General features: G+C 31.0%; 1 protein-coding gene across 2 annotated transcripts; it reads left to right on the top strand.

The window, feature by feature from the left end:
* Positions 1-2,745: 2,745 nt before the first annotated feature.
* LOC110604993 (putative caffeoyl-CoA O-methyltransferase At1g67980) lies at positions 2,746-4,056 on the top strand. 2 transcript variants are annotated; one of them, XM_021743278.2, is made up of 5 exons: positions 2,746-2,818; positions 2,980-3,065; positions 3,162-3,306; positions 3,418-3,549; positions 3,638-4,056. In XM_021743278.2, the coding sequence occupies exons 1-5, from the start codon at positions 2,768-2,770 to the stop codon at positions 3,932-3,934; spliced, it is 711 nt and encodes a 236-aa protein (XP_021598970.1). In that variant the 5' UTR covers positions 2,746-2,767; the 3' UTR covers positions 3,935-4,056. The 2 variants fall into 2 exon arrangements, with proteins under 2 accessions (XP_021598970.1, XP_021598967.1); XM_021743275.2 differs by having other exon boundaries at positions 3,635-4,056.
* Positions 4,057-12,773: the final 8,717 nt, after the last annotated feature.

Genomic DNA, 12,773 nt, shown 5'->3' with positions numbered 1-12,773 from the left:
ATAGCTATTGATTTTTTTATATAATATATTTTAATTGTTTAATTGTTTTTAAATATATAATTATTTTTTCCTCACTCACCTAACAATATCATAAATAAATTTTCTATTACCAAAATTAAAAAAATCATAATAATAAAATTATAAATAATTTACTTATACTTTCGACCATAAGCAACTTCCACTCTCCAAACTATATTGCTATTGATTTTTCCACGCAATCTATTTCAGTTGTTTAGTCTTTTTTAAATATATAATTATTTTTTGCTCACTCACTTAACAATATCATAAATAATTTTTCTACCACCAAAATAAAAAAAAATCATAATAATAAAATTATAATAATAATTTTTCTACCACCAAAATAAAAAAAATCATAATAATAAAATTATAAATGGTCTACAATATTATAAATAATTTTCCTACCACCAAAATAAAAAAAAATCATAACAATAAATTATAAACGATCTACTTCTACTTGTACTTTCGACTATAAACAACCTCCGTTCTTCAAGCTATATTACTATTAGTTTTTCCATACTCCAAGCTATATTACTATTGATTTTTTCATACAATATATTTCAGTTGTTTAGTCTTTTTTAAATATGTAATTATTTTTTCCTAACCCACCTAACAATATCATAAATAATTTTTCTACCACTAAAATTAAAATAATAATAATAATAAAATTATAAATACTCTACTTATACTTTTGACCACAAGCAACTTCCATTCTCCAAACTATATTGCTATTGGTTTTTTCATATAATATATTTCGGTTGTTTAGTCTTTTTTAAATATATAATTATTTTTTCTTCATTCACTTAACAATATCATAAATAATTTTCCTATCACCAAAATAAAAAAAAATCATAATAATAAATTATAAATGATCTACTTATACTTTCGACTATAAACAACCTCCGTTCTCCAAACTATATTGCTATTGGTTTTTCCATACAATATATTTCAGTTGTTTAGTTTTTTTTAAATGTGTAATTATTTTTTCCTCACTCACCTAACAATATCATAAATAATTTTTCTACCACCAAAATTTAAAAAAAAAAAATAAAATTATAAATACTCTACTTATACTTTTGATCATAAGCAACTTCCATTCTCCAAGCTATATTGCTATTGGTTTTTTCATATAATATATTTCGATTGTTTAGTCTTTTTCAAATATATAATTATTTTTCTTCATTCACTTAACAATATCATAAATAATTTCCTATCACCAAAATAAAAAAAAATCATAATCAAATAATTATAAATGATCTACTTATACTTTCGACTATAAGCAACCTCCGTTCTGCAAGTTATATTGCTATTGGTTTTTCCATACAATATAGTTCTTCAAGTTATATTGCTATTGATTTTTCCATACAATACATTTCAGTTGTTTAGTCTTTTTCAGATGTGTAATTATTTTTTCCTCACTCACCTAACAATATCATAAATAATTTTTCTACCACCAAAATTTTAAAAAAATAATAATAAAATTATAAATACTCTACTTATACTTTTGACCATAAGCAACTTCCATTCTCCAGCTATATTGCTATTGGTTTTTTCATACAATATATTTCGGTTGTTTAGTCTTTTTCAAATATATAATTATTTTTTCTTCATTCACTTAAAAATATCATAAATAATTTTCCTATCACCAAAATAAAAAAAAATCATAATAATAAATTATAAATGATCTACTTATACTTTCGACTATAAACAACCTCCGTTCTCCAAGCTATATTACTATTGGTTTTTCCATACAATATATTTCAGTTGTTTAGTTTTTTTTAAATGTTTAATTATTTTTTCCTCACTCACCTAACAATATCATAAATAATTTTTCTACCACCAAAATTTAAAAAAAAATAATAAAATTATAAATACTCTACTTATACTTTTGACCATAAGCAACTTCCATTCTCCAAGCTATATTGCTATTGGTTTTTTCATATAATATATTTCGATTGTTTAGTCTTTTTCAAATATATAATTATTTTTCTTCATTCACTTAACAATATCATAAATAATTTTCCTATCACCAAAATAAAAAAAAATCATAATCAAATAATTATAAATGATCTACTTATACTTTCGACTATAAGCAACCTCCGTTCTGTAAGTTATATTGCTATTGGTTTTTCCATACAATATAGTTCTTCAAGTTATATTGCTATTGATTTTTCCATACAATACATTTCAGTTGTTTAGTCTTTTTCAAATGTGTAATTATTTTTTCCTCACTCACCTAACAATATCATAAATAATTTTTTTACCACCAAAATTAAAAAAAAAAATAATAATAAAATTATAAATAATCTACTTATACTTTCAACCATAAGCAATTTCCATTCTCCAAGTTATATTGCTATTGGTTTTTCTATACAATCTATTTCAGTTGTTTAGTCTTTTTCAAATATATAATTATTTTTTTCTCCCTCACCTAATAATATCATGAATAATATTTCAAACACCAAAATAATAAAAAAATTATAATAATAAAATTATAAATGATCTACTTATACTTTCGACTATAAGCAACTTCCATTCTCCAAGCTATATTGCTATTGGTTTTTCCATGCAATATATTTTAGTTGTTTAGTCTTTTCTAAATATGTAATTATTTTTTCTTCACTCACCTAACAATATCATAAATATTTTTTCTACCATCAAAATAAAAAAAAATTATAATAATAAAATTATAAATAGTCTAGTTATACTTTCGACCATAAGCAACTTTCTGAAATCACATTAATCAGCCATGGCGTTTGTACCTCAAAAAGGGATCCTCAGGAGCGTAGCTCTAGAAGAGGTTAGTCTTTGTTTAATTATTTCTGTAAATTTTATTAATCCAACCTATTCTTGGAGAGGAAATACAGGATAATTTAAATTAAGGATTAATATTCTTAATTTTTTTTTATTACATGATATTGGAGAGGAAACCGATGAAATTTTTTGGAAATTTTATGGCAGTACGTGTATGAAACGAGTGCATATCCTAGAGAGCACAAGGAACTCAAGAATTTACGAGAAGCTACAGTAAAAGAGTATGGTAACTTGTAAGTAGTATTTATAATTAGTCCCAAAAATATTTTATTTTTCAAATTAAAAAAAAATAAAAATTTAAATTAATGGGTTGTGATTTTGAATTGCAGGAGCGTGATGTCTATTCCGGTTGATGAAGCACAATTCCTGTCAATGCTTGTGAAGGCTATGAATGCCAAGAGGACATTGGAGATTGGTGTTTTTACAGGCTATTCTCTCCTTTCCACTGCACTCGCTCTCCCTGATGATGGATTGGTTTGCTTTTTTTCTCTTTTTCCTTTTTCTTTTTAAGTAAGAAATTGGAGAGATCATTAATAAGATGCATCATCAAGCAGATCATTAATCATCATCTATCTTTTGTGGCAGGTAACAGCAATTGACATAGATCAAAAAGCTTATGAATTTGGATTACCATTCATCCGGCAGGCGGGTGTGGAGCACAAAATCAACTTCATCAACTCAAATGCAACATTAGCTTTGACCCAAATGTTGAACAAAGTAAGTTCTCGATGATCAAAATTTTTAGAAGATTATCACTTGCTTAATTAGGGATTTTAATTTTGTTTGTTTTGGGGTTGATCAGCAGGATAATAATATTAATATAGCAGAATTTGACATGGCATTTGTGGATGCTGATAAATTTAGCTACAAGCAATACCATGAACAACTGCTGAAACTTGTAAAGATTGGAGGCATAATAGCTTATGATAACACCTTATGGTACGGCTTCGTCGCCGAAGAAGAAGATACAGTGCCGGAGCATTTCCGGGAGACAAGAATGGCCATACTGGAAATCAACCAATTTCTGGCATCTGATCCTCGAGTGGACATCTCACAAGTTTCCATCGGTGATGGGCTTACCTTATGCCGACGTCTCTATTGAGAAAATTAATTAATATATAATGGGTATCTGTAATAATGTGATATGGTGTTTGATCACCATCAGCGACTTGTTATTACATGATTTTCCTTGATATTGCAGCTTAATTGGAGTATTGTTTAAGGTAGATGAGATGTTCTTTCATTTTCAGTTTCCACTTTTATATGTTGTCCTGATGAGAAGCATGGCTTTTCTGACATAGAATTACAATTTTGGCTGAGAAGAAATTATTTCTTATATTTTCTGAAAATTTAACTTTTCAGAAAATAATTTAATTAAATTAAAAAAATTATTTAAACTTAATTTATTTTTAAAAAAGTAAAAGAAAAATTTGCATATTCAAATTTTCAATTTAGTGAATTCTTTTTTTAATTTTTTAATTTTATTTTTTCACTCTTCAACGTTCTCGTTTCCTTTTATCTCTAGTTTAATATCTCAATTCATTTTTATCTTTATATTTATAATGAATTTTTAAAGAATAATTTTATCACTTGAATTTTAAAGTGATTCTATAAAATTTATTCAATTGCTGACCAACGTATAAAATATTTATCTGCATGTAATATAGAAATTTGACATCCATATATATAATAAGTGATTTATAAGATAGTAAATTCCAATTTTAGATTTAAAATATTTTTTATACGAAAATTCACTATATAGATGCACTTCAAAAATAAAAAATATTAAATATTTATTTTACGTAAAAAAATTAAGAAGCATAAATATGAGCTCATATTTATTTATTAGTTGATGTTAGGCCCAATTCAATATGGGTTCAACGGCTTAATGCACAAAATCAAAATAAAAAATATATTGTTTGTTTTCCCGGAAAGCGAACACATTAAAGCTAGCTTATCTATAGAATATTAAAATTTAATAATTTACGACAGCTTTTAGGTTTGAAGATTTTGTGTTTTCGACGTAACACTAATTAAGCCACGAAATAAGAACCCATAACCATGTAAAATTATATAATATTGATATTATGGCCTGTTCCATAATCTACTTTTAAGATTGTTATACTATATGAATCGCTCAAAATAGACAGTGAATTGTTACTATAAAATCACTTAAAATAGATAGTGAGTTGTTATTATAAAATTAAGTCATATCTACTTTTAAGGTAGTGATACTACATGAGACTCGTTCAAAATAAACAGTGAGCTGTCACCATAAGATTAGGCAACGTGGTAAGGATTTGATAAACCAATACGCAATCCCATCTGTAAAAAGGAAGACTCGAACGACCATGGTGCCTGAAATCAAGAGAAAATGAGATCTGGGGGCTTCATGACAAGTCGGCATCAGGTCGGACAAAACTCGCACTCTTAACTTGAGGCGAAACTCTATAAGAAAGTTACCGTTAACAGTTATAGTATAAAAGAACAACGATCACAAAAACAAAAATACAGTATTCTCTAACACAAATACACTCAAATTCTATTTTCAACCTATCCTCCAGTATACTAATTTAAGCATCAGAGTGACTGTTGTGGGCACCCACCATCTCATTTCTATTTCTTGCAAGTTCTAGCCAATTACAGTATAGCTCAATTCCAGCCACGTCATCAATTTAGTCTTAGCAACATCATTTAGTTCCATTACCGAAAAATTCATTGAATTTTCTCTGTTCATTTAGATTAAAACCGATCTCTTATCCCTTTTCTCTCAAAAAGAAATCTCTCTTTTATCTTTAGAAATGACTGACAATTCAAGAGTTGCTGCTAAGGTTGCTATCGATGAGAATGTTATCATTTCTTCCACTCTTGGTAATGGACAAAACACACCTCCTATTGTCAATGAGGCAGACTTCAACAACTGAGCATCGAGCAAATGCTCCAGTAAGTCTGAAGGTTGCAGGCTATTTTCAAGTAATACAAAACTCGGAAAGAGGTGTCACTCATGGCTCCTAAGGGGAGGGAGGAAGTTTCTGTAGAGACCTCAAGGACTCAGATAGAGGCAATCCAGACTTAGTCTAAAGGAAAGGACAAGTCCGAGAAAAAGGAGCCATTAGATGATGTTCTCAAGGATGCTGACTGAAAGCTGGTATGGGCTGTCTAAAGGTGCTAAGAAGGATGGGAAAAGGACAAAAGGATGGGTCAAAAGTAAGGCCAAAAGTAGAAAGTAGAGGTATGAAGGAGATCACAGAAATTATCCGGTCTCTTGAGGAAGGAATGGTCGAGGTAAATATAAAAAATATACCCTACCAAACGACTCACGAACGCATATTCTAATGTGGATTAGAAAAAATGACAAGAACATCAAGTGGCCTCTCAAACTCAACCCTAACAAAACCAGAAAAAGAGACAAGACCAGGTACTGTCATTTTCATGAAGACCACAAACATCTAATGGAGGAGTGTTGGCAATTGAAAGACAAGATTAAAAGGTTAGTAGGGAACGACACACTTCAGAAGTTCATTAGAAAGAGTAGAAAAGATAGGAGGCCCGAGCCCAAGATAACAATTCCATAAACAACCCATGACAGTGAACCTGTGGGGGTTATTCATGTGATTGTAGAAGGACCGGTGTTAATAGAGGTGACAATAAGGAGAATACCTCAGATGTCCAGCTTTTGAGTTAAACTCCGATTTTTGAAATTGGTCAAGTCAGACGACCGAGTCTTTTATTTTATCCTTAGAAAAATATTTGTGATTTATGATAATGTTATAAAACTAGGATATATTGTTCAAGCTTCTTTTTTGAAAATCAGAATCGTTGATGGATGAAAGCATAGAGACAAGAACATAGGCCATAAGGCAATAACTAGGCCATCCGGGCATGGGTCCCACATATAATCCGAGCGTTGGTTCGCGAAAATAAATTTATAAAAAGCTACAATGCCATCTGGGCATGGGTTCCACAGATAATCCAGACATGGGTCCCGCATATAATTCGGGAGTTGGTCCGTGGAAACAAATCCATAAAAGGCCACAGAGCCATCAGGGTATGGCTCCCACAAAACTAGACATTTTCATGCCAAGCCTCAAGGCAGGTATACGCCAGGCCAGCCTTTCAAGTGTTAGTCCTGAGAAGTTTTTAAGACATTTCATGCCAGACCGCAAGGCAGGTATACGCCAAACCAGAAGACCAGGTGTTAGTCTTGCATCACAAAAAGATTCTAAGGCATCTAATGTTGGGCCTCAAGGTGGATATACTGGTCGATCTTCCGGGTGTTAGTCATGAGAAGTTTCTAAGGCATTGAATGCTAGGCCGCAAAGTGAGTATACGTCAGGCCAGAAGACCAAATGATATTCTCGCATCACAAGAAGTTTCTAAGGCAGTTGATGCTAGACCGCAAGACGGGTATAAGACAGGCCAACCTATCAGGTGTTAATCCCACTTCAAGAGAAGTTTTTAAGGCATTTAATGCCAGCCGCAAGGCAGGAATATGCTAGGCCAGAAGACCAGGTGATATTTCCGCTTCACAAAAAGTTTCTAAGGTATTTAATGCTAGGTAGTAAGGTGGGTATAAGCCAAGCCGGCTTACCGAGTGTTAGTCCCGCTTCACGAGAAGTTTCTAAGACATTTAATATCAGGCCGTAAGGCGGAAATACATCAGGCCAAGAGATCGGGTGATATTCCCACTTCACAAAAAGTTTTTAGAGCATTTAATACTAGGCCGCAAGGCGGGTATAAGCTAGGCCTACCTACCAAGTGTTAATCTCGCTTCACAAGAAATTTCTAAAGTATTTGATGCTAGGCAGTAAGGCGGGTAAACGCCAGGTCGACCTACCAGGTGATATTCCCTCTTCACAATAAGTTTCTAAGGTATTGAATGCTAGACTGCAAGGTGGATCTATGCTAGGCCAGAAGACCGGGTGATATTTCTGCATTACAAGAAGTTTCTAAGGTAGATGATGCCAGGGTGCAATGTGGGTACACGTCAAGCCTACTTACTGGATGTTAGTCCCACTTCATGATAAGTTTTTAAGGCATTTAATGCTCAGGCTGCAAGGCAGGTATGAACCAGGCCATGTGACCAAGAGCATTGGTCTCATCTCACAAAGAGAATCACATGTATGTATCGCCGCTCTTATAATCACTTTCGAAAATCTAAAACTTTTTGCAAGGAGAAAAATGACCAAAAGCTCATCAGGGCTGGTCAGGGCTGTAAAACTACATGTAAGCCTGTTAGGGCTGTAAAATGTCTAGAAGCTCAACAAGGCTAAAAAAGGCTAAAGAGCTCACAAAGGCTAGGAAAAAAAAGCTCGGAAGCTCGTTAGGGCTGAAAAATACTTGAAAGCACGATAAGACTATAAAAGGCTAGAGAGCTCGCAAGAGCTGGAAAATATCTAGAAACTCGTCAATGCATTATGCGCTCAATCGGATCAATTTTTTTCAAGACAAGATCTTAAACTTGACTGGTGGACAGGGCAAGCAAGAAGAAAGTAAGGACATTATGCGCTCAACCTGGACAAACAAGCCACACGACCCAGATCATGAAAATAATTATCACCTTTGAATCTAAAGAATTAAATACCAGCAGGAGATCTCTGATGCTACATGAGACTCGCTTAAAGTAGGCAATGAGCTGTCACTATAAGGGTGGGCCACATAGCAAGGATATGATAAATCAATATGCAATTCCACCAATAGAAAGAAAAGTCCAAACGACCATGGTGTACGGAACCATGAGAAAAGGAGATCCGGACGTTACAGAACAGGTCGGACAAGATTTGCCTTTTTAATTTCAAGGTAAGACTCCATAAAAAAGTTATCATTAACAAGTACAATCTAATAGATTCTCTTTACACTCTCGATTACAAAATTTTTTATCAATTAATCGGTGAAAATCCTTTATCAATTAGCCAAATACATCATACTTGAGCTAAGAACAAATACAGCCAAAAAAATAATCCACGATAAAGCCCGATTAGCTAAAAAAACGAACACAACACTGAAAGCCCAAGGGAAATTTTTTTATCAATCCATTAACATTAATACAAGTGTTAATATGAGTGTCATTAACAAGGGCAAATTCAAGAATTAGAATCATTATCAAGGGAAAAATGTCGTTAACATTAATACAAGTGTAATAATTTATAAGTGCAAAAAATTAATAATTTAAAAATCCAAAATGGTCTATTAATTATAATTTATTTAGTTTTTTTTATTGAAATTATGTATTCAACGCAGCACTCTAATTTTCTTACAAGTTTTAGTTTTCCAAAGACTTTATGTAAAAAAAAAAATAGTGATTAATAAATAAAAATAGAATGTCTTAATTTCAACTCATTGAAATTAATTATTTTCTTCGTATGTATGTATGTATTAGTAGAGATAATATTGAAAATTCTAATCAAGTTAATCATTTAGAATAAAAAATAATTAAAATTAAAAAACTTCTAAAGGTGATGTTAACGCCGCAATTGATTGAACTCATTATTATTATTATTCATGAACAATTCTTCTTTTTTTCTTTTTTTTTTTCTTTATCTGGTAAGAAAAAGTAAATGCATTCAATCAAAATCATGGAAAATGAAAAGCCAATTACCAAGAAATTATACATATAAAAAAAATCCAAATGAAGGTATAATGAGTGGATAGTGACTGGTCAATTTCCTCTTGGAAATTATAGAATTAATTAATTTATGGTTTCGGTTCAAGTTGATTAGGCCTCTGACTTTGTAGAACCAATTATCTAAAATAAAATAATTTAAAATTTCAAGTGACCACCATGCTTTTATTTGCCTTAGACTTAATCATACATTTAATTAATTAAAATCTTTAAATACTTTATTTTTATATAAAAAAATAAAATAAATAAAAATTATACTACACAAAGAATTAAGAATAATCTTATTAACGTACTTGACTTCCTTGCATTGGCCCTTTAAGAAAATGTTTACTCTTTTTCTCCTTCACGAATAAGACCGTCCAAAGGAGGTTTACGTGGCGACCTACCCTATTACACTTCTTTACTTTCCTCAAATGCTGTGCACTTGATAATTTTTAAAAAATAAATAAATAAAGAATTTTGTTACCAGTGCTTCATTCTAAAATATATATCAATGATTTATTACCAGTCAGAAAGAAGAAAAAAAGATACCATAAATTGATGGCATCTAACTAAAATTCCTCACTTTTTATTTGAGGTAAGAAATTAACGAATAATGATTCCCTTGCAATATATACGGAAATTGTGTGTATTATACAATTCTTGGATCAAATCCTCCTCTGATTTTCTCATTTTTAATTTGCTTAACATGGATATACCTCCTCTGATTTTCTCATTTTTAATTTGCTTAACATGGATATACCCGATTCATATCCGCATCCATTTAAATTTTTTAAAAAATTTTACTATTTAATTTCTATATATTGTCATTATTAATAAATTAATTTTTATAATTTTAGAAATTTATTAAAATGTTTTTATCTTTTTTCTCAATTAACAAAATAGTTCTTTCTTTCTTTTTTCAGTTAAAAATAAATGATGAATGAAAAAGAAAATTTTTAAAATTTAATTTTGCTTTCAAATAAAATCTCATATTTAATAAAAAAAAAAAAAAAAATATGATGATAATGAAAAAAAAGAATAATCGCCCTTTCTCCTGCTTCTTCTGCTTCTTAAAAAAGAAAAAGGAAAAGAAAAACTGAAAAAGAATAAAAAACAGAAGAAGAGAAAGAATTGAAAAAAAAAGGAAAGGCGGAGGAGGAGGAGAGGGTTTTAATGATAAAATAAATAAAAAGACTATTTTATTAACGAAAATAAAATATAAAAATATTTTAATAGATCTCTAAAAATATAAAAACTGATTTATTAATAATGATAATACTTAAAAATTAAATTATAAATCTCAATTTTTTTATATGCTCAAATTTATTGAACTGATATTAAAGTATATTTATAATAAATACGCACACTAAAAAATAAAATAAATTTAATAAATATTTGAATAATTCATAAAAATAAAAATAAATACCTAGCGACTCATTTTATCATGCGTGTTACTCACATTTTTTTTTTTTAATAACAACCTATCATATCTAATTATTAATTAACTCTTACGTTAATATTGTTTATTAAGAATCTGTGGCCCTTCAATGAATGAAGAGTTTTTATTATTTTCTTTTTATAAAATAATATAATATTAAAAGTGAATTTTTTTTGCATATTGCATTAAATTATTTCTTTTGTAGCTATTGTTGTTGAGTCTGATTTGCAATAGGTACAAAGTTTTTCGCTTTAAAAATCAAGTCAGAGGTTGGGTTATATGGGTCATTCAGTCGTTTTAAGTCTATAGTTTGACTTATTTTATTTAATTTCTTTTCTGATTTATTTATTGACCAATTTTAATGTATCCAAAAAATTAGCAGCTAAAATTAATATATACTGCCATAACTAAATAAAATCTAATAAATATAAATTTCATTAATACTAAATAGATTATAGCAAAAATAAAAATAAATGATTTTTTTTATGTCCTTATAAACGTTACCCAATACGTTACTGTGCTTCCCCATCCGTTCGATTCAGTGGGTACTTTAATCCAACGGTCATAATGCGCCTACGTGGGCTTCACTAGCTTTCTCTATGGATAGCCGTGACTGGCATCTCTAGATTTAAAAACCTTATCCTTTTTTTCCTTTGTCCAACTCATCTGTTTACTGCGAGAAAGCCGTTGCCGCTCCCCAGTGTCGTTTTCGAGTTTCATTCGTCGTTTATTAGATTAAAGCAAAAAATAATGCGCATTACACGCGTCGTTTTGCAGGAGCATCCACGTAAATCGGTATATGCGCCCACATAGCTATCGGTGCTTATCCACTTTAATTAAATTATTGTTTTTATATTTTGATTGGTTTCTCATATATAATATATTTTTATAATCGTAGATGTGGTTCACGTGGGTCCCGCATCGATTTCGTGACGGATCAGTCAATGTGACATCCAGCTATCGTTGTTTTGTGTCCGTCCAACGCCCCAGCCAACTGTTTCGGGCCGAAACTGTTGTTCGTATTGATTTGGTTTATATCCGACCGTTACATATCCGATATTTTCCGTACCAGCCTGGCACCATTTGTAGGATCAACGTATTATACGAGAAAAATATTTGTGAGATGGTGATGAGAGCTTTGGCCCCGGGTGACTGTGACCCCTGCAAATCGTAGGCTATGGCTTGGGGAGCACATTAGGGTATGCGTTTTTCTACCGTAACGAAGATGGTGATGATAAAAGGCTTTGCATGCTACGACTGTGAGAGTGAGAAGGGAGACGAAACTCACCCTATAACACAAAACGCAAAGAGTTGATATTTGAAAAATGAGGGATGAACGTCTGCAACAGTGTAACTGTTCGATTCTAAAACGCGATAGAATACAGACGCAGAGGAGATAATTTCGGAATCGTCGAAAAAATTGGGAAGGGGCTTCAAAATAGAAACTTACGATAAATAGTGTCAACCGAGACACGCATCTTGATGAAATCCCTGTACTCTTAACATGCTGTCAACGGACTTTTCAAAAAAAAAAAAAAAAGCTGTCAATGGAGCTTGGATCCTTTGACAGGTACGCCTATGAGAACCTGTGTGGTAGCCAATAATATTAGGCCACGTGGTCTTCAATTGTACAGCTAATTTCAGACGATAGCTCACTCTTCTATGTGGGTCCTACTTCACCCGCATGATGTCTTATGGCGGACACACCAAACCAGAGGACAAAGAATAAGAACCGGAAATACTCTTTCTGTGTTTCTCTAGTACATGTTTTTATCCATTATTAGCCGTTGGATCTACCCTTCTTGTAATCACATCCAACGCTCAGTTTTACTTCTCAGCTTCTCCACGTCTCTGTGACTCTCTGGATATTATTATTTGCCAATATAAGAAAAAATAAAT

The sequence above is a fragment of the Manihot esculenta genome, chromosome 17, assembly GCF_001659605.2.
Source record: "Manihot esculenta cultivar AM560-2 chromosome 17, M.esculenta_v8, whole genome shotgun sequence".
In the NCBI taxonomy this organism is placed as follows: domain Eukaryota; kingdom Viridiplantae; phylum Streptophyta; class Magnoliopsida; order Malpighiales; family Euphorbiaceae; genus Manihot; species Manihot esculenta.
The sequence above is the reverse complement of the archived record's forward strand: the minus strand, read 5'-3'. Positions and strand labels throughout refer to the sequence as shown.

What these genes read in the sequence shown, in the direction of transcription:
- LOC110604993 (XM_021743275.2), top strand. Translation starts at nt 2,768, where the DNA reads ATGGCGTTTGTACCTCAAAAAGGGATCCTCAGGAGCGTAGCTCTAGAA. An exon ending in GTAAAAGAGTATGGTAACTT is followed by an intron (nt 3,066 to 3,161) that starts GTAAGTAGTATT and finishes TTTGAATTGCAG; the next exon opens with GAGCGTGATGTCTATTCCGG. An exon ending in CTCTCCCTGATGATGGATTG is followed by an intron (nt 3,307 to 3,417) that starts GTTTGCTTTTTT and finishes CTTTTGTGGCAG; the next exon opens with GTAACAGCAATTGACATAGA.